General features: G+C 42.2%; 1 protein-coding gene across 5 annotated transcripts in view; it reads left to right on the top strand.

Moving 5' to 3' along the window:
* The first annotated feature begins 7,625 nt into the window (after nt 1–7,625).
* The window catches only part of BRAF (B-Raf proto-oncogene, serine/threonine kinase), a 77,023-nt gene continuing 62,215 nt past the window's right edge, over nt 7,626–22,433 (top strand). Inside the window, exons 1-2 of one of the 5 annotated variants that reach the window (XM_090144379.1) lie at nt 8,186–8,893; nt 8,979–9,099. Coding sequence is in view for 3 of the 5 variants with exons in the window: in XM_031589796.2 (XP_031445656.1) it covers nt 7,833–7,970 (138 nt within the window). In the remaining 2 variants the exon portion in view is untranslated. Of the gene's footprint in view, nt 7,971–8,185; nt 9,100–22,433 lie in introns of those variants that run through there. The other 4 variants (XM_031589796.2, XM_090144366.1, XM_031589795.2 and 1 more) reach the window with 4 other exon arrangements.

The raw sequence follows: 22,433 nt of genomic DNA, 5'->3' as shown, positions 1-22,433 counted from the left end.
GTCTGTGAAAACAAATCTCACCAAGGGCTACAAAAGCATTTTGATATCCATTATGTTTTCTGCCTACACTTGAAAGTACTTTACTTCATCCTAGCACTCCTAAAGCTGTCTGTAAATATTTCATAGAGTTCAGGGGGCCTCTTGCACTTCAGTCGTTGTTTCTGCAAGGTTGATGTTTGTCTTATGGGCTCTTTCAGTAAATAGATCTTTGAATGGTATTAGGGGCAAAAAAACAGCTGAGATCCAGAAAGACTGAAAAATATGACACTACTACATGGTGTATCATTTCCAATACATAATTGGAAGTGCATCACATTCCTGAATTTTCATTGCAGTCTTGCCTGCATGAAAATGCATGTGGTCATTTGAGCCCAGACTCAAAAGTGGATGTCTACAATGTTATTTCAGATTCAAGCTCCAAAAGATGTGGTCTAATTTCAGAAACTGCGTGAATACTCCACATCTCTACAACAAGATGTGCTTGCTTTTGTATAACCAACATGCCAACATATAGTTGTAGTCGCCTTTTGCTTTTGATTGATAGTGGTCTCTACCAAACAGGGCTGATGAAACATCTCTCTAGAGAGTCTGTCATGCCTACTAATGCAATAAATAGCTGTTACTGCAGTGATGTTCAGTGTCGATCAGAAGCATATCAGGCTGTCTGGGTACCATACATTGATTTCCATGGAGAACTGCAGGTGGCAGAAAATCCAGTCCACTCTAAGACTGTACCAGTACAACTGAAGAGAGCTGTACTGACATCCACGTGATGCCATCCTGCTTATGATCAGCAACCATTACAGAGAAAATGCAGCAATTCTAATTTCTATAACTACATGCAGGAAGCTATGTGTGACAAAGCAGCATCAAACTGCTGCTCAGAAGGCTTTTGAGGGAGCAGCAATCAATGACTGAGGTCATCCCAGTGGTGGAAGCGTATGCGTTCTATATGGGTGGGACCGCAGGGCATACGGAGCACATGTGTGCATATGTACACACAGGGATTTCTGGGAGTCCAGAGTTTATGCTGACTTTCTATTTAAGAAATTGAGGTGAGCCTGCTGTTTCATCTGATGTTACTAAGCACTGTGTCTACTTTGTAGGCACAGGAGCGTCTATACGAAGACTCCAACTTGAAGCAGTATTAAGCTGGTACATTCATACCAGAGAGGCAGTGTAGAAATCACCTGGAGAGAGTGTGATGAATGGATGGGATGCTGTTGGTACACAGGCTATGTGTGAGGTGTTGTGATTCCTTCTTGGATGTCTAGCCTCTGTCTGTTTTGGTGCAACTGACAGCAGTAAGCATTGTTGACAAGCCCTAAACTTCACAAACACGTTTAACATTAACAGCATGTGCCACAAATAATTAATTGGGCTATGAAATGTCACAGTTACTATTGACAGCTAGAAAGTAACACTCTGTGGCCTCTCTTTGATTTGTTTTGTTTTTTTTTCCTTTGGTTTTGCACTTGGTCTTTTTTCTTTTAATATACTGTGTTGTTTACCAAAATCTACTCCATTGCCTGACACCAATACAGCCAACAGTGATGTCTCAAATTGTTTGATAGTATCATTGGGTTTATTAATAAACATTAATGCCCTCTGAGGATAACAAGTAGGGTATCGACTAGGCATGCAAACCACTTAAAAATAAAAGGAAGATCTAAGCTGTATCTTTGCAGAATTCTCCCAGAGGGGGTAACAAAATCTGTGCTCATATACCAAAAGAAATGTGTCTTCTGGAAACAGAAGTCATGTCATATTAAAAAGGAATAACTGTGTCCTATGGCCTTTAGCATAACCACAAGCTTTAAGCAATCCATAGCATTAAAAACTTCAAGAGGTCATTGAATGCTGCACCGGAATTTTTGCTTTTGGACAAGTGCACACTCACAGCAATGACAAGCATACAGCAATGCAGTTCAGAGACTGCCCTAATTCCCACAGGCTTGGAAGGCAACTTGCCTCTTTAAGAGAACCTAAATGTCTGTGAGGCTTGTAGTTTTCCAGTGGTACTGAGGATTAAAAGACAAACATGAGTTATTAACTGTGATATTCTGTCAGCAGAAGAAATTTCTGTTTAAATACCTAAGATGTGTATATGTATATTCCAGTGTAAGCACTCTTTTTAAAAGGACTGCCTGTCTTGTTTGACCTATCTCAACAACAGGTGAACAATAACTCCTAAAACTACAACAGTGTGGGGTGGGGTGTTGCCATAGGAAAATGGGAAAGCATGAAGGCAGGACTGGGAACAGCAAAGATAGAACAATGCTAGATTGTTTCACCTTTCTAGCAAAGGGCTTGCAATGTGTTGAGGAAATCTCAACTTGTGGTGGCGTGCTATGGCACAAGCATGTCCTGAACCCTGGATTTCTGCTGGTATTTTATGGGGAACACGGAGAGATTCTGCAGTAGAAACAACCTGCTGATGCAGTGTGGCTTCTCCCTCACTGTACTTCCCATTCATGCTCTGAAATTTAGAGCTTGTTAAAGACAGTGAGATTTCTCTGAAAAATCTGCCTTTGAGGGTGTGTGTATTGCTTCTTTAAATCTGTAGCACCAAAGTGGGCAGGCAAGGAGCAACAACTGGGAAGAATTCAGCAATTAAACTGTTAAAAATAGAAAGGAAAGAAGAAAGGAGGAAGAAAACTTCATATTAGCATTGATTTGTGGGGTTTTTTGTTTCTTTTTGTTGTAGTTTTTCCTAGTAAAAATCTATATTTACTCCTTGATAGATGGAAGAGTCTACTTGGTTTGCCATTTTTATGCAACAACTTGTTACTCCAGAAGATTCTGATTATAAAACACGATGTGGAAAGAGGGTCAGTGAACCATCCAGAAGAAATGGTGAACTAGAAGAGAAATGCTCCCTCTCCTTCCCCAGAAACAGTAAAGGCAGTATCCAAACTGCTACTTTAACAACCACATAGCAGCCACAGAGAAGTTCTCCCTTTCCAGCTGAGCTAGGAGAGCTTGTTATAAAAACCACATTCCTCCTGGTATCTCTGATGGCAGTATTACAGAAATTCTTATTGGTAGGTCAACATATTTTCACTGTCCTCCAGAAAAACTGTGCTCTCTAAATTTGATTCAAATGATTGATTCTGCCTTTTCAGACTCTCAAAGTTTCCTTACTCTGGGCTTGTACAAATCCTAATGGCCTTTTTTTCATCTCAGGGAAGATGCTAGACACCAAAAGAATAAACTGAGTGAGCAGGTGCATGTGCTAACTAAACTGTTATTAGATAAAAGATGTAGAGTTACCAACTTGTCTGTAAGGCATTGCAGAATCAAATTACAGCAGCTATTCAGGCTGGGAGTGCTCAGCTAGCCTGGGCATTATCTTAAGGCTGGAACATGATTGAATAGTCATTTTCTGAACAGCAAAATAACTTGCTTGACATGGGATTCTTTTCTTCCCTTTCTTGGAACTCACTCAATCACATTAGCTTCTTTTGTGCCTAAATGGGATGGTTTTAGGTTATGAAATGTGATTGTTCACACTGGAATAATAACGCTAGGAATCTAAGTCTATTTAGTCTTTAAAGCTGATCAGCTTATCGCTGTCCAACACAAAGGATTCAGAAATCAGATATCTGAATGAGTTGAATACACTGAAGCAATGGTAAGAGATTCAAAGCTAATGGGGTGGTCTTGACTAATTCTCCCAAACTCAAGATTTGGTCCTGGATTCAGTGAATTATGTCAGGAAAATCAACGCTCCCTATTCCCATGTTTCCTAGGAGGGCAGCATCTCCTCCAGTGTCTATTTCATCTTCATTCTCCCTCCATCTGATCTTTTGTCACATCCCTCCGTCTCCATTTTCACTGACTGCTACTTCTGTTCTCGTAGCAGTGATTTCAGGGCTCCTCTTCTCCTGTGATGATTCCTCCTCTGCTGCACCCATCAGTAGTTACGCTGCTGTTCAACAAAATGTGTCATTTTCTCAGCTCCTCATGCCTGTATGCAAGCAAGGGCAGGAGGCCAGCAGAGAGAAAGGCAGAACACTGAGTTACATACAATTCTGGACCCTAATGTCAGCACTAAGATAAGGAAGAAAGCAGGCTGCCATTTTGCTCTTGCAGTACTGAGCAGAATATGAAAGAGACCTGCATACAAAGTCACAGCATTGCCCCGGTCCTCCCACCTGTCCCATGCCCCAGGCCTTCTCACACACTGGCTTCAAAGCAAAGTGTAATGACTCTAAAAGAAAAATATGCTAGAGTCAAATGAAAACTATGTAAATATGTCCAATATCATTATAAAAAAATGCTGAATATTTTATTTATACATGAAAGAAAGTTTGTTATATCAACATTGCTTTTAATAGTAGGATGAAAACTGAGTTAAGAACTTTGTGGACTGATATTTTCTTCTGCTTCTCCCTACCTTTTTTTCCTCCATTTCCACTCATCATTTCTGGTAATGTATTTCATTCAAAGGCAAAAAACCAATGAGATTGTTTAGCTGCCAAATTTAAATCACCATCTGAATACAATCTGAATACAATGATTTTTCACTGAAGATATGAAAGTTTGAGGTTCAGCTGGGCTGTGGAATGGGAAATGTCCCAAACTAAAAGCTTGCAAGAGGCTACCAAAGGGAAAAATACATACTGTCTGTACAGAAATTGTAAAAACATCAGCCGTGCATTCTCAGTTGCCTAATCTCGGAGCAATCAGACAGAATTCTCTTGAAATACCAAAAGATGCACAGAATATCTTAAAACATAGCAATAGCAAAATATGTTTAAATGGATGCTAAGGGTAATTGAACAAAAATCAAGGTTCTTTCCTCAGTAAATCTTTTCAACATTCTCATTTTTGGAGAGCAACTTCCTTAAGTATATGTTGCTCTCAACAGTAATGAGGTAACAAGAGAACTGTGGGCAATGAATGTTCTACTTCAAATTTCCTTGTCCAGGTTACAGGGAACATGACTGTTGTCATTAGTATCTGTCTTCCATCAACATCTGTATTTTTTTTTCTTTTTCTTCTTTGTTGTTGCTGTTGTCCTCCATGAAGAGTAAATTAGAAATAAGACCAGGACGAAGTTTCATCTAATAGCCCTTTTGGTTATTCTTCTTTTGGGGCATCTCACTAAAACTAAACCTTTCGAGGGAAAGGATAAAGATGTGTTCAAATGCTCCCAAGAAGATGGCTGCTGTCAGATAACCATCTGATTTTTCACTGACTCACTGAAACATTCTTTTCTGGAGGTTCAGATGTTGATTAGATCAGCAAGATACTCTGGAGGGCAAGGCAGCTGAACAGTCTTTGAACAGCCCATTTTTTTTCTGATCCGAACCAAATAATTCTGAAGATGATTAAACATCGATGCATAACTACAGAATTGATGGGAGGTGGCAGGTTTTGCATTTGCAAGTATGATTTTCTTGCTGCAACACTAGATAAACAGGCTACACTGCATTGTAGAAATCAACTAGACAGTGCCCTCAGTGGCTGTGAATTTGATAGCAAATAGTTTTTTAGATCTATAATGAGTTTGATTTGGATCTATGTAGACAATAAAAACTAGTCCAGGTAAAAGATTTAGATGGTATCAGTTCTCATCGGATAGGATTTCCTATCAACAAGAGATAGTCACAGTTCAAAATGATTTTTCCTTCTTCAAGGTGGATTGAGCATAGAGATCAAAGGTTCCATCATTTGAAAGTGTAAGAAATTCTATTCACCATTAGGTATGGGTTCCACCAAACAAAGGAAAGCATAGAAAAAGTAGAAATTTTGGTAGTAACTCTTTGCCCTGGTCCTAGTTTTGGAAATCAGCTTTCAATACCAGGGTTTAGAACATCAAATGTAACAACAAAGTTTAGCAAATGTGTTTTACATGAAAGCAAATCTTCTGGGGGAAAAAAAAATAAATCAGAAGCTCAAGAATGAAGGGATGCAAGATTGCTAAAAGCACAGGTAAAGGTACTGCAAGGCACAGGTTGATAGTAGCCTATGAATTGTACTGCTAATTATGCTAGCATAAACGTGACCTGTTTTTGAGGAGTAAACCAAGGGATATGACTGTCATGCACATCAAGCCTAGATTATTCCTCAGTATAAATTTCACTGAAACAACAGCACTTCATTTACTGGTTAACCCAGATTAGTCTGTTAGCTTTTCCAATAACATTAACAAGATGTGTACTGTGAGAGCCACTTCATATTAGCTTTGCCTTTTTTCCATGGAAAGGCCAGAGAAACTTGTCCTGGAGAAATGTGATCTAAGCACATGTGTTATTTTCCTGAGTCTGTGCATGCTTTTCACTGCCATTGCTAACTCTAATTTGATAGCAAGAAGTGCTGATTATTATCCTGCTCAGTAATGCATGTACCTGAGAGAAACTTCTCAATTTGGTGAGTTTGGTTCTTACAGATTTGTGCAACCTTTTTGGTGACTGCATGGCTGGCCATCTGCCATAAGAAATCCTAGGCTCCTTTATTAAGTGTTAACTGGATTATTTTATTTCTCTTTTGTGTTCAGGAGGTGTTCAGTATTGGGTAGCTCTGTGTAGGAAAGACCCACCATTAAATTCATGCCTCCTCTTCAAGACATTGAGTATCATAGACTCCGTGGTGTTTTTGCTGTGTCCACACATTTCATGAATGCTGCATTTATTCACCATTCTGCACTACTGCCATTATTAAATTCATTTGTAAATGCTTTAACACACTGGTGGCCTCAGTGAGAAAGGTGAAATATAAACCTCACATCTATCATCAGGATTATTACCCTCAGTGGTTGTATGGTTAAATGTTCACAGCCGAAGCAAAACAAAGATAAGGGTGTTTGCACTTGCGCGTTCCAAGTTAGAGCAGTAATTGACTACCATAAACTGTATCGGCTTGTGATACAACAGCCTTTACAAGCTCTGAGACCGTCGTTCTATCTTGCAACCCGTTGGTCCGGTATTATCATAAAGACATTTTCACCACGAGAGCGACTTGAAACTCCTGGTGGAGCTTTCAGAAGCAGCATTCGATGGCTGCGGCACGCAGTAATAAGATACGGGCCCGTTTTCTACTTCAGAGCACTGCCACTTTTGGGGAAGGGTCCTTGCGCTCCCACCGGCACTTCGGGAGCAGCTGCTGGGCACAGAGCTGGCTGCTGAGCTGCGGGCACCACCCGCCATCCCTGCTCCTCTCCGGTTGGCAGCAGAGGACAGGAGCAGCTCAGGGCACTCGCAGGCCGTGGCCTGGCAGCCAGAGCCTCCCTCGCTTAACGCACGGTAGATAAAGCGTTAGACTGCCGTGAAGATATTTTTAATCAATCTCAGAACCAATTATTTCCACTCTAACGACGGTAGGCACAACTTTGTCAGGCGAAGAAGTGACTTTTCATGCAGCAGCGGGTGTGCCGGCGCAACTGTTGCTTCGTACGCAGAGATCTCCCTCAGAGCCGCGGTAACATCGCGCAGCTGAAGGAAGCGCTGGGGCAGCTGGCGGCGGCAACTCCGCACGGCGCTCGTTGGGCGCTGCGCAGCACCCGCCGCTAGGGGGCGCTGCGGCGGCGTTGGGGCGGGGGGCGGGCCGCGAGCCCACGTCCGAGTTCCCAGGGCGACGGGCGGTCGCGCCGTGACGTCAGGGTGTTTCCCGGTGACGCCGCGGCGCAGGCGCGCGGCGAGCGCGGCGGCGATTCTGGGTGACGTCACGGGCCGGGCGTGACGTGCGGTGGCGCGGGCCGCCGGGAGCCGGCCGGGATCTGCGCTCGCCCCCCTCCCCCTCCCACTACGGGTCGCGGCTGGGGGCGTCCCGGCGGCGGGGACGCGGTTCCCCCCTCCCCCTCCCTCGCCCCAGCGCTTCGATCCAAGATGGCGGCGCTGAGCAGCGGCAGCAGCGCCGAGGGGGCCTCGCTCTTCAACGGGGACACGGAGCCCGAGCCGCCGCCGCCCGTGCTGGGCGCCTGCTACGCCGGGAGCGGCGGCGGCGACCCGGCCATCCCGGAGGAGGTAAGGCCGAGCGGCGGCTGCCGCGGGTCCCCGCCCCCTCCCGCCTCGCCGGACCGCACGGCCGCGGCCCGTGCGGCGGCGGCGGCGGAGGGGATCCCCGCTCGGGGGAGGCCCCGGCCCTCCCCCTCCTCTCCGGTGGCGGGCAGAGCGCAGCGGTCGCGGGGCGGAGAGGCTCCGCGCCGCCGTCCCGCGCCGAGCGCTCGGGCTGGGGCTGCGTGTCGGAGCGGGGGTGGCGGGATGGGGCTTCCCCGGCCCTCGGCGTGGGCATCGCCCGCCCGGCCGGCCGGCTCGGAGAAGGGCGGCGGGGGCACCGCTCCCCGTGCTGTCACACCGCGAGTTAGCCGAGGGCAGGCGTTCGCGGAGCTGTTTTGTAATCTCTTGACCCGGGCGGTTTTGAAGCGCTTGAAAAAATAGAGTTCGGTGCGATTTGTTGTCGGCCTGCGTTGCGATTTGTGTACGAGGAGCGTTAAGAAACGCCAACGGACGGCGTGGGGGGTGGCAGGCCCCCATCTGCAGCCCTGTGGCAGACTTCCTGTGCTGTGGGGCACCTTGTTTAACTTCCCAGCCCCGCACGGAGCAGCGCTGCCTGTTGTACGGGGGTTAAAGCTTGAGGCGCTGGCACTTCTGAAGCATTCTCAGGAGGTGGACTACGATGTGCAGTAGCAACGCTGGCTGTTCTGCAGTTCTGAACAGTGTAGGCACCGAAGTCTCAGCTATTTGCCACATATCGTATGTCAAGTCTGTTTTAGAGGTAAACACAGCTGCCAGAGACTCTGCCTCCTCGTTCAGGGCTTTGGTTGCTGAAGGCCGTTTCAGCTCAGCCTTCCTGAGCGGGTCTGTGTGATCTGTACGGCGCTCTGAGCCCTGAGCAGCGCTGCTGCCCTGGGACAGGCTGTTCTCTGCCCCTACCTCCACTTGGAGAGGTGAGTAGGCCTTGGGCCTCGGCTCACCAAGAGGTCCCATTTGGCTCCAGCTCACTGGATAATAATGCCTTTTCTGTATTAATAGCTTTGTGGAATGGCATGGAATTCATGAGTTGAGAAGTTTGGCAAGCGCTAGAGCTCATGCTGAGTAGATGGCTAGAGAGGAGAAAAGGGAAGGAGGCTTCCGCTGTTGGTGCTGTTGAGAGGTAAGACTTGCCCATCTTAAGGAGCTACCTGCTCACCTTGCTGAAGGAAGTCAAAGCTCAGCACTGTGCTCATATTTTGCACCTCAACAGCAAGATGATTAAATGCTTTGTGTAATGCGAGTCCACTCTTAGCTTTCCTGAGTAAGGAGGAACTCTTTGCTGGTTGAGAAACCTAAATACCTAAAGATTGGACTTTTACAAATGCTTTCTTTCAGCAGCAAAATGAGTTTAGAAAGCATCCCGCTGGCTTTTATTGTCCTGATCGTGCTGGTGCAGCTCTACGTGGAAGTGAATTGCTGTGTTATTTCCACCATTAAAAATAATGTCAATATCAGCGGAATCGTTAGAGTAACTATTTATTTTGTGGCCCTGGATTCAGTCGTGGTAATACAGCTGAGTGGGATAAATAAACTGCGGTGCATGGGAGAGAAGAGAGGAAGACAGTGGCTTGATAAAGGAATTATTCAAATCTCTTTTTCATACCACAAGAGATGTCACTTGAACTTCAGAACTGCTTGTGTGGGACATAAGAGTTCACTCCAAATGCAAAATTATGCAGTGAGGGTTTTTTGGTTTTTGTTTTTTTGTTTTTTTTTTAAATTGTTGTTGTTTTTTGTGTGTGTTTTTTTTGTTTTTCCCTTTTGTATGTTACATCTCTGTATAAGAAAGACAGTGAAGCAGCCTGCTGCCTGGCACACATGCCAGCTGGAGGGCTCAGTATCTCTGAAGCATGGGTGCATAAATGCACAGTTAAGGAGCGTGTGGTGTTGTTAATGTTTTTTTTTCAAGTTTTTGCTTTCTATACATTGGAAATGATGAAGCACACAGGTCTGAGGCAGAGCTGGTACTAGAGTTTTTATTTTTTGATGTGGTTTTGTTCGTCAGTTAGCTAGCTCTTCCTCAAGTCGTAGGTAATTACCTTTTGTTTGCAGTATATATATTACGCCATCTAAAACGGGTTTTAATAAAGCTTAAGAGCAAATAATTGCTGATCAAGTTGAAGTGAAAACTATTCTTAATACAAAAACAAGTCAGCGTAACCATAATACAGATGCAAGGTGACATAAGTCAGAAAATTCTGAAGTACTTATATCTGACTCATGTAAGTGTGTGTTTTGGTGTTCTGTTTCCCTTCAAGGGAATGTAAATCTAGGCTAGGTAACCTTGCTGTGGAAGCATGTCAAGGAGCACAACTTCATGTATTTAGAGGAGGCACCTAGAAGGGTTTTAGTTCTATAGTTCCCTCTGCAGTCTTTAGGAAAACACAGTCCTGATTTCCAGGGGGAAAACCTTCCATTCTGTGCTGTTTACAGCTGTAAGAGGAGGGCAGACAAGGAGAATCTTTGGTAGACCTTACAGCAGGCAGACACAAACTCAGCTGAAATCCTATGGTAAAGGGGGTGTTCTGTGTCAAGATCATAAACGAATGTTGGTTACAGCTACATCAGTATTGCTAACGAGTTCAAGGCTTGGAGTTCTGACAAACCAGTTTATGGCATATCATTCAACTCGTGGCCAGTTTTGAATCAAATAATGAATCTGGTGCTTCAGGAGCTGCCCTTGCAGCATAACTGCTGATACTAAAATTCTTCAGATAATGAAGCTGTTACGTAAGAGTGTAGTAACTGCAAAGGCATTTTTTCTATATTGAATCCAAGTTTAGGAAGAGCAGTTTCACATGCAGACGTAAGAACGGTATGTTTAGGAAATAAGTCCTTTGCAGGGGCATAAGGATTTCATAAGAGCAGGGGCATGTGAATTAGGGGAAATTGTCCTCTTCTGCTCACCATTCTCTGCCTGGGGGGAGCACCGACACCCAGGGACATGCAGCCTGGCTCTTACCCTGTGATTCTTAGGACGAGAGATTGTTTGGATGGAAGGCTTTTAGAGTGTTGTAAGGGTTGTTGATACAGTAGTGTGCATGACAGCTGGGAGAAAAGGCTCTGTTCTTGTTGCTAGAGATTATTTACACCGTTATTAAATAATTCAAATGGGATTTTCTGTACTTGGAGCTTTGTGCCCTGAAGTGCTTTTTGAAGACAAAAATGACTGAAAGTTGTGAAGTGAGGCTCTGAGCTGTTGGGCAACCGATGGCTTTCTAGGTGGCAGTGATGGAGTTGATCTGGCATAAATATTAGCTATGTATTCAGAAACCTTAATCTGACAAAACAGATTTAAGAGGAAGAAAAAATTTAGCATGAAAAGATGCCTCTAACCTGAAATGAAATAACCAGTGGGCTCTCATGAAGCAATCCTGTTGGTATGCTAAGAAAAGTCAATGTTCTTTTTTTCTCTCATTGCTTTCGTAGTTTTGAGAATACGTTTTCAGTTCGATCTCAGTTATGTTTTGTTGCTTTTGTGTTCAGTGACAGATTTAACTTTATGGTAGGTGAATGGCGTTCTATTTAATTGTGAGACCAGGTTAAACTTTGGCTACAAGATGCTTCATTTCCAGCCAACGTTCTGCAGGAGTATATCTCAGAAGATAAGTGCGATGGTTTTTTGCACAGCAGAAGCAAGTCCTTAGCTCAGTGTGCTTGTCTGACTTTCGGCTGCAGCTTCAAGTAGATGGGGAGAACCTAGAGGAGGGTAGCAAGGGAGATGTGAGGTCTAGCAGATCAGATCTTTGGGGAAAGACTGAAAAACAGAGAGAATTGTCAAATTTGATGCAAAAAAAGACTGCAAATATTTTGTTCTCCAGACTCGTGGTTATTACTGCCAGAAGTAGTGTGTCTGAATGGTGACAGAGGAGATCATTTTGAGTTACTAACACGCTGTTTTCTTTATGGCTGGGGACAGGAGCATGAAAATAGACTTTCTTAGCTAGCTTATACAAGAACCGATTAGTAGATTCTGTCACCTGCACTGGCAAATATATTTCAGGAGTGATGGAGGATAGTTGAGCCAGGTGTCGGGAAGGCAGTGGTTCTGATAACCTCGTCTTCTTCTATACACTTTTATGGTTCAGTCTTGGCAGGGCAGATCGAATGCTAGAATGTAACCTTCAAATACTTGAGTTTAGGGGGGACCTTAAAAAGATTTCTGCTGATGATGGGTTTTTTTCCCCCCCAGAAGGCAATGGGATTAACAGCTCTGTCCTGTGGTAGTTTGTTTGATTACACAGAACTTGCTTATTAGATGAGTATATTTAGAAAAGCTTTGGTATCTCAGGGATTGCTTTCTATCTGTGTGGATATCCACAAATTGGTTGGATACAAAGTATGTGGCTGTATTTTTGTGAATGTGTGTTAGTACTTGAGCTCTTAGGCTTTTTCTACTTGTTAAACTGTGAAGTGTCTCATTTTTAATGCTGTTCTAATAGTATCTTTCTTGACGCTTGTTGTAGTCAGGAAAGGCAGTTCTTTTGTTGCATGCAGTTGGCCAGATGAGAGAGCTCCCCTATTCTGCTTTGCTTTGTTATTTTTTAACAAGTTTATAGTTCAGTTTTATTAGTTATTGCGCCGATAGAAAAGTTGCATGAAAGATTTGAGGGTGAATTTTGCTTGGGAGGGAATAGAGTTTTGTATGTACTTGCAAAAGAGATAAAAGGGGGTTTCACTATATGAAATGGATAGTTCAAGTCCAGCCTTATGTAGAAGCTACAGGTTCTTCTCAGAGACACTTTTTCAATTTTTATGTAGCATGTTTCAATCTGAACAAGTTGCTTTTGAAGAGCAACGGTACAGTAGAAACGCCCTGTCAGAATGCTACTCCTGGATGACTAACGCTGCTCACTGTGCCTGTGGTACATCAGACAGTGTCCTGCCACTGAGAGGGGCACATGTGGCCATTTTGTGTGCCTCCTCCCATGCACTCAGCCAGATCCGTGCTGAGCCACGTGGGTGCCACGTACAGCCTTCTGAAATCGATCCACTAATGCTGAAGAAAATCAACATCACTTATGCTAGGTTTGTTTTCTGCAAGGTTAATGAACTCAGCAAGGCATCTGGTGAGCTCCAAGTCCCTTACGAAGTAGGTGACAAAAAGGATGTGGTTTGATAGAATAGTGCTAGTGTGGTGGGCTTGATTCTTGTTCCCCCCCCACCTTGTTTATTAAGGCCACCTTTGTCCCATGAAATTACCACAAAGTGCCCTTCAGGTTTGGTTTGGTTTTTGTTCTGTATTTGAATGAGAACTCTCTACCTGACACCTTAAATCTTTGAGGTCTTAATTTTCCTCTTGCTCAGTTGTAACAATCTTACTTAATTTCTCTGGGTTGCTTCTGGGTGTACAGTTCATAGAAATGCATTGACATGCCGTAGTTTTCCCAGTGTGCCAATGATGCGAAGGTCTTCCATGGGCTTCTTGTGTAGCAGGCATACTTTCCCTGCAGCTTTGGCCACATGAGAGTCCTGGCTACAGGATTTTGTTTTCTGATGTCTTAGATGGTTTTCATAATTTTTAGCTGTTCATACATCTGTATGTGTGCACACAACTACTACAGAATATAGCAGGAGGTGTACAATCAACATGTCTCTTTCTTCCAGTTGCTCTTGAGCTTTTGGAGCTTACAATGCAATCCTCATCTGTCCTCCTGCACAGCATCTTTCCAAAATGATGAAATCTGTATTTATGCAACTGATTTCCTCTCCTGTGACCAGTTCTGAAGTTATACGTGGCTGCTTAATGCAGAATTGCATGCCTTTTTTTCCTGTTTAAACTCCTTGCTGCAAGTGTTGGGCTTGTTACTCCACCTCATTTAGTGTATGAGTGTGTATATATATATTTATATTTTTATAGATATATATATTTTTATATATATATAATAATTATATATAGGCAGCAGTGACTTTTTCAGTTCTTTCTGATAACATTACATAATTGTTATATATAATACATATAATTATATACTTTGCCCCTGGCAAAAGGGAAAAAGATGATGGTGTGGTCTGATTTTAACCCATCTCCGTTGTCCAAAGGTGCTGTCTGTGCAGGCAGAAGTTGCCAAGCAGCAGTGCTGCCAGCTGTCAGCCTGCCCTAGGAGTTTCGACCCCTATGAGCAGGAAGGGTCAGAATACAGAACCTGTGCTCTCTTCAAAGTGGTGCTTCTTGTCACCAAGCACTATACCTGCATGGTACAGTGAATTATCCATGCTATCGGGACTGTAGTCGAGATCATATGAATGCCTTTGGGCACTGAAGGAAGTGTGTGTTCTCCTAAGTTTCAGATCAAGAGAGCTACTGTCCCACTATACTTGCACAACTTATACTATGAAAGGGAGATGAAATTTCTACGTGAGAGTTACCAGCTTTCTTTAAAATCTTGCACCTAGGAGGCAGGCAAGTTTGTTAGTGAACAATATGTACTTACTGATTAAAACTGCTGCATCATAGGGTTGCTAAGATGTTTTTTTCTTACAGAAAGAAGGGGGCTATCAGCAGTAATATCCTCACTGTTGTGTGGTGAGGCATCTCAGACAGCATAGACAGTAGTAAAGCTGTTGGTAAACCTGCTGCAAAGTTGGAAATAATTCTCAAATGCAGTTACATTGTGTTTAGTCGGCATTTTTGGACCACTTTATTTTGGACAGCAGGATTGTTTTTGAGGGTAGATGTAGAATAGCAGCATGCCTAACTTTCCTTCCCTCTCTAGCGCAAGTTACTTACTAATAACGCTTGAAAAGCTCTGTAAAATCAACATGAAATAAAACATGCCTATGACTTGAAGAAGTTGGTAGCATGTAGGTAGGTGTCTGGAAGATCTGTGTGCTTGTGGCCTCAGCCTTTGAACTGGTATTGTAAATCTACTCATTATGTCTTAATAGGTCTTAAAACCTTCTCTATAATTTTATATAATGTGGATTTCAATTGGAGTCTTTAGCATCATCTAAGGTAGTTTTCAGAAAGAATTTCTTTCAGTATTTTCATAATTTGACTAGAATACTATTTGTTAGTGATAATAAATAATTGTGATTGATCTTAAGCTCTTGCTGCTAGTTAGAAATTGATATAACTTGTCTCAGTCTCTAGATTGAGCAGTCACAGGTTATAGATCTTGCAGCAGGTTTTATGTGATAAGTAATTCTCTAGTTTAATCAGCTGAAGACTGAATGAAAATCTTCAGATTTCTTCCAGTTTTCTGAAGCAGACCTTTCTTTACCACTATTCCATCACCACGTGTGTTCTATCTTATTTATTTGTTTTTAAAACCTTCCAAACTCTTTGTACAATGAATGGCATAGAGCCAATCCTACCTTGGAAGTTATTTCATTTTTCATGGTGCTGTTGGAGTTAGTAGGCAGTCTGGGCTGCTGAGCTGAACATTAAATGCCATCCAGGAAAACGTGGTTTCTATGGCAGTTTCTATTTGTGTCTGTTTTCCAAGACTACGGGCAAATTACTTGTACCTGTTTTGTGTTGTTTTTGTTTTGTTTTATAATTTTGATATCTGTTTAAGATAAAAACACGATGCCTCAGCTCCTTTATTGGATCATAGCCACACTTAACACAAATATACTCTAGTTTCAACTGATAATTTCAACTGTCTTTTACGTTCTCTAGCCAGCTAGTAGAAAGCACGTGCACCATGTCGTAACAGTTTAATGGTTGAATATTGTGAAGAGTATAGCAGATGATTTTTGTGGATTGATAACATGAACTTTTGAGTAGGTGCTGTTTATCTTTTCTAGGCAGTCTAATGAATTGTGTGCTCTGGCAAGGAGAGAGCAGAATAGGTTCTGTAGTTCAGGAGAGACTACGTTTTGTCAGTTTAATTAATGTGACCCAGCCTGTGTAAGAGCCCTGCTTGGCTAGCATTTGCTTCTTAGATCCAATTATTGTAATTAGCTGGTTGTTGGCTGCTTGCTTTCCATCACAAATATGACTTGTCTTCAGTGCTAACATGTGGAGCAATAGTCTGGTGGATGCACAATTGTTTAAGTTCACTTCTGTGTGGGATTCTCATTTGTTGCAAGTCTGTGGTAGTTACCTTTCTAGAACAAAATTGCATTCTTAAATTAGAATAATAAAAATTCAAATTGGAATAATAGAATCATAGGATGGCCTGGGTTGAAAAGGACCACAATGGTCATTTAGTTTCAACCCTCCTTGCTATGTGCAGGGTTGCCAACCAGCAGACCAGGCTGCCCAGAGCCATTAATAGATATGTATAGTTGTTCCCCATGCCCCCTTTTTAATTTTTAGCCTTTGACAGTCTTGGGAGAAGTTTTAAAATTCGTAGATGTAAACACAGTGAATTGTGCTAGAATTCGATCTGTGTGATCCTCGTGACTACAACAGTAATACCAAGGGGGACAAATACAACTAATAGTAATTGCAGCACCAAAGTCTGGAGGAATGTGGAAGAAGAGATTAAGTTTGATGAAAGACACCAAAAACTGACAGTTAACAATTTAAATGTCGGCTACAAACACCTCTTATTTTTCACACTCCTGTGTTCTGCTCTGGTAGAAAACACATTGACTTTCCTTTTTGCAGTGCTTAGAGGCAAACGCTACTTAGCAGCAAGCAGCAAAGATGTGATGTAGAAGCGGGGGACTGAGTGCAAGCTGGAGCTGAACAGGAAGACTGCTGCTTCCTGCTAGCCTCCATCCACTGACCTGTGGGTGCAGAGAGAGAGAAGGTGACTCTGCAGCAGCTGTAGCAGTCATAAGGTCCTCTGCCAAGCTATTTCAGCACACTACAGTGGCAGAAAACTTACCTTGATGCACAGAAGAGTTTTTTTCCTCATTGAGTATACTGAAATGGTTCAGGCAATTAGGAACGTTTGAAGTCTGAATTCCTTTTGTTTAAGAGGAGGCAACCTGAAAGGGAACGGCCTGACAGATTGAAAAGCTGTTTATTCTGCTTTAAAAGTAGAGCAATGCCATTTGCCTTTAGAATTAAACTAAGGAAAAGACGTGGATTGCCATCAGTTGCAACTGATGAATTGCAAAGAAATGAGGGATGTCGGAACATTAAGTAAAAACTAAATGTTTATTATACCAGGATTTGATGTGATAAAAGTCTCCTGGTAAGACATGAAAGTCTTTAGTGAGTGTGTTTGTCTTACAGGTGTGTAGTGGAAATGCTAAGTCATGGCCTGAAGCAGTGATTGAGCACCTGGTGGGAAGTCAGGGCCAACTCTTGGAGCTCAGGTACATGCAGTGCACCTGAGTGACCTGAAGGGGTGGAGCCAGGATCCATCCCTTCACAGACCTCAGATAAGGGCTGGCAGTGGAGACAAGGGGATCTTGCTAGAGATCTCTGTGTACCTCAGGTGTTCTAAGGATAAGCAGATTCTTTCCTTAACTTCTGTGTCCACCACTGCCGTCTTTGAGCATATCCTCACTTGCTGCAGCCTAGCACTTTACTACTACACAGTCATTGCTGTGCTTACCATTGTGTTACAGCGTTACAAGGTGGAACAGTTACTCAGCAGTTCTAATGTTGATTGTTTCTTCTGTTAATTCCTCATTAATGGTGAGACTGATACACGAGCATTAACATGGTCAGATGTTTTCTGTTTTTTTTTTGAGCAGGGAGGGAGTTGCTGGGAGTTTTGTTCACAGACATAATGCTGCAATAAACACAGTTGGATATTTTTCCACTTTTGTGGAAAAAGAAACCTTTTCCCTTGGGTACAGTAATGTCTGTAGATATTAATGTCTGTAACTTGTTTACTCTCCTGTGAGTCAACAGACTCATTCTGAACTATCTAGCTAACTGACAATTAAAATATACCATTAAAGCTGGTTTCTCAGACATTTCATAGGAGTCACAGTGAAATGATTTGCAAATGTGAGTACTGAATTTGGTAAGATAAACTAGAAAAGGCAGTCTCTATGTTAGCATTTGTCGCTTGTATAAAATCCTATGTGAATCTCATTGCGAGCTGGTTTTTGATTCAGTGAAATTTTTCCTCTGCTCGTGTTTTTCATCACGCTTGTTCTAAAAGATGATATTTTTTTGCTACACCACAGAAAATATGATAAGCATTAGAAGCCGTCAGAGCAAGAAAAATACAAAACTGAGCAGAGTGTGTGAGTTAAGAGAAGCTTCTCTTGAGAGATGGAGAAAAGCTAGAACTGGAGGGAAGACTATCTTGCCCACTCTGTGTGCACGTTACATTCTGGTGTATGAGTGCAGAACATGGAAAGTGGGCTTCGTAAGAGGAAGGGAGAGTGCTAGCACTGCTCTGAGTTGATGAGTGGAGAAAAAATCTCAAGACAAGATACCAAAACGTGAGAAAGGGGCAGCAGTGGTTTTTCATAAAGTGGGAAAATGCAGGTTTTCTTGTTGTGCACACCGCAAGGTAGGGTTCTGAGTTAGTCCCATTGCTGTGTCCCCTTGCCTGTCCTACTCTCCAACCCTTCATTTTCAAGCTAACGAAGTCCAGCTAAGAATGACTTCAGACATGACAGCTTTCTAAAGCAGTTTCTGACAAAGTGGGCACTAGCCCAGCGGGCTAAACAATTGCATGGATTCTGTGAGAAAGAAGCCTGAAGGGGCTGATTAGAATAGTACTGGATAGGTGTTAATGAATTCTGTCCTCGTTGTAAAGCCATTTTGAAATCAAATTCTTCAATAGCTGCTTTGTCCCATTAAAGTACCATCCATCATTGCCAATTGTGATAATCCAAATGCAGGACATACCGTTTCTGAGCAAAGAATGACTTTTTTTTGTTGTTTATGGAATATATTCAAACTTCCAGGTGTCTTCTACCGAATGTGGAGGTTAGTGTTGGGATGTGCTGCAAGATGTGAGTTGTGATATCAGATGCAAAAGGTAGAGAAGGCATTTCACTTTGTGCTTTCTCGGGCAGTACGTATTTTGACAAGCAGCAAAGAATGCAAAAATAACTTTATGGCTTATAGTCTTTCACATTGCAGAGCTGTCGCATTTGCTGAATAGAATGGATTTGGGCTCCTACTGTATCTGACTTGCCTCTGGCTTGAAATAGGTTGTCATCTTTTCATTACATTGCAAGAGAGTGCTTATTTGTGAAATTAATGCACGGTTATCCACAATGGGCAGATACAAGCTGATGTATTCCAGAGTGTCTGGAATATCTCCAGTCTTCTATCTGTCTGTATCCCTGTCAGCCTCTGTCAGCTTCTTTCTGTCAGCAGCACTAAAAGGAGAATCAAATCTCATCTCGTGATAGAGAATAACCTTAACCTAATGCTACCAAAGAGGACAGAGACTTAAAAAAAAAAATAATAATAATAAAAAAATCATCAGGTTATCCTAGATGTAAAGGATTAATTACTTTTTTGTGAAACTGCAATGAAACAGTGTGTCTCAAAAAAAGCCGTGCTGCTTCCCGTGGATTGTGGCTGGACTTGTACATGGACAGTACTGTGTGCATTGCAGATCTGCTTCAGAATACATCAGTGTTTCTAGCAACTCTCTCTTAGGCTAGCATCAGGTTTTGTATTTCTGCAAGATACATGGCAGTAATTTTCTTACAGTAATCCCTTTATCTGCATTTTATGCGTGCCTTCTCCAGAACTAGAAGAAAACTGCAGAAATCTGCTGGCCATTGAGAAAGAGTAGATGTTATTTTTCTCTTGCTCATGGTAAAACTCCACATCTGTATGATATGTATGCTGGGGACATGGTATGTAAAAGTTTCTTGTCTCTGACTGTGCATGATGCAGACTGAGTTGGGGCAGGATGTCTGAGCAGGCAAATTTGCGAGGAGAGGAGAGTGCTGGCTGTGCAACTACAGCCCTTAGTGGCTTAATTCCTGTGAGGAGGAAGTTAGGGGTGCTGTGTGCAGAAGCAGACATCTTGGTGTCACGGCAGGTAACTTGCACAGGGCAGCAGGTCTGAACTCCAGTCACAGAAAGGTTTAAGGTCATTCAATTAAACTGGAGTTGTTGTTGGTCCTGCATAACAGAATGAAGTATGCATGCATGGGCGTTGAGTCTCAAGGAGAATTAGCTACCTAGATGATGGATGCTCTGGACACAAAGAACAGTATATAAATATATTCACTGATACAGGATGCCAGAAGGTAGCTTTATGTAAGTAGTACTAGTTACCATGTGCAGGGAAGTTGTGAAGCTTGGAAATTTGCTATGTCCCATGCTCTTATGCATACCTGGTTACAGTTAGCATATGCTGGTCAGTATGAGATTTGTGAGAGCTTTTCAGCTTGTCAAAAGACTGTTGATGTATAAGGCACTTAAGATAGGTTTTCCATTTCTGTGAGCAACGAGTAATGATTCAGCGCCGTGGCTGACTTTGATAAATTTCAGTGTGCTCCTAACTGTGAGTTGCCTTTCTAAGATAATAGAAATCCGTGCTAAGTTTCCTTGCAAGATTCACTTGTGGAAGGCTCTTACTTTAGAGCTCAGGTAAGTAATAAAGTAGGTAATACAGGGCACCATTTCCAGCCACTCTGAGCAATATTGTCTTCTAGAAGACTTCAGCTTCTTTAGATGGTGCAATCCAGTAACTGGCAGGAAATTAAAAAAAAAAAAAATTAATCATTAATTTTTTGCTCTTGTCCTGGTAATAATTCAACAGGAAAATTTCTGCCCTCTGCTTGAGGCTGTTGGACTTCCTTGCTGACTTCTCTTAAGTAACACACTTCCTATGTGCATTTTATTGTGGCTTTGTTACAATTATTTTTGTATTCAGTAGCTTCTTTGTGAGCGGGAACATTCTGATCATTTTACACAAGTAGAAAATAGCCTATGAGCAAGGAAGTTGATTTTCAGTCTTCAAAAAAAGTGTTTGAAAACTCATCTGGCAGGTGTAGCATCTTATCTCCCTGTCATTACCAGACATTAAGTGTAGTAAGTTACTGATATTAAGGTATAGTGAATGTTGAGGATGACTTATGTGGGTAGAGTAGCCTGAGCGATTAAGAAAAGTTGCATAAAATAGAATGAAACCTGTTTTCTGAAAGTAATCCTGAGATGTTCTTCCTTAGTTTGACATAAATTTTCTGTATACACCACCAGGTTAATGGCACGTTCACATTTATGCAGTAAGCAAACATCAAAAACTCCTATATTGAACAGGTTAATTGAAACGGGCAGCTGGTGCTAGCTCATTCTCTTGGCCAAGCATGTGCCTACCTCTTGCCATCTTTGAAAGAAACATCAGCAAAATGCAGAAATTCTGCTCTTTGCTGCTGGTTAGCAATCCTAGCTATCCCCACGATACATTGATTCTAAGTTGAGAAGCAAGCTGACTTCCACTTTGAGAAGTGGAATTTAAGAGAATTTACCTACAGAGTACTTGAGTATCGCACTCTGATGTTCAGCTGTCCTAAATTAGGCCAGGAGTTGTTCCATACCATATGACATCATGCAGTAGGCTGTAAAGCCATGGGGAGTTGGCTTGGGGAGTGGCTGCTGCTAAAGGCTTGCTGGGCATCAGCCAGCAGGTGGTGAGACCTCGCGTTGCTAGCAGGCTGTTGGTTGGCAGGCAGTTGGTGTTGTTGAGCATCACCTTAATTACCCAGGTAACATACGAGTTCTGTATTTTTGAGTGTCTTTGTGGACATCTGAAGTTACCTAGAAAACTTGTATTGATCCAACTTGAGTTGGACTCTGTTATTGGTATGTACTTGCATCTTCTTTTTGAAGAGGTAAGTTGTCAGAATTTGTATGTCCAGACCCAGTCTTGAGTATGTATATATTATAATTCATGAAATAGGTATGAGTTAAAATAAAAGATATATTAGGAATCCTTAAAATTCCTTTGGAAGAAGCACTGTATTTTTATTTTTTTTATTCTGGGTCTAACAATATTGACAATTTTTTTTATTTTTTGTTTTTTTTTTTTTTAATGAATTTTCTGAACAGCAGTAGCTGTGAGGAAGAAATCCTTCTCTTTTTCTCCCTCTTCCTTCCAATAAATTTCTGAATTTGTTTGGGCTAAAATATGTGTAGTGCTATTTTTTCTACCTAATTTGAATAGTTGCATTGGTGCCCTTATAAGTGTTAAGATTAGAATTCATAGTGTTATTTCCCTATACTAGTCTCCAAGTACTGAAATGGGCTCTCTGCAGACATTGAAAAATATGTAATGACCTGAGTTATTTCATAGTGCAATGCCATAAGTCTTCTCTGAGCACTGGAGGTAACTGTCTCTTTCAAATCACATCCAAGTTCTATTTAAAAAAAAAAACAAACAACTTGCAAGGTGGAGGAATGTACAATTCATGTTACAGAAAGTGCTTATGATCAAGAAATAAAACACTAGGTCTGGATTATGTGAATGCTGTTGATGCAGATTGCTTATAACTTAAAAGAAGAACTCCACTAAACTTTGTAACCCAACTTCTATTGTACTACAGAGTCTTGCAAGAAGAGTACTTAATATAGTTCTGATAAACATAAAAAATAAAACAGCAGAAGTTATTTGTTCAATG

The sequence above is a fragment of the Phasianus colchicus genome, chromosome 1 (assembly GCF_987193195.1).
Source record: "Phasianus colchicus chromosome 1, bPhaCol1.hap1.1, whole genome shotgun sequence".
NCBI lineage: Eukaryota > Metazoa > Chordata > Aves > Galliformes > Phasianidae > Phasianus > Phasianus colchicus.
The sequence above is the reverse complement of the archived record's forward strand: the minus strand, read 5'-3'. Positions and strand labels throughout refer to the sequence as shown.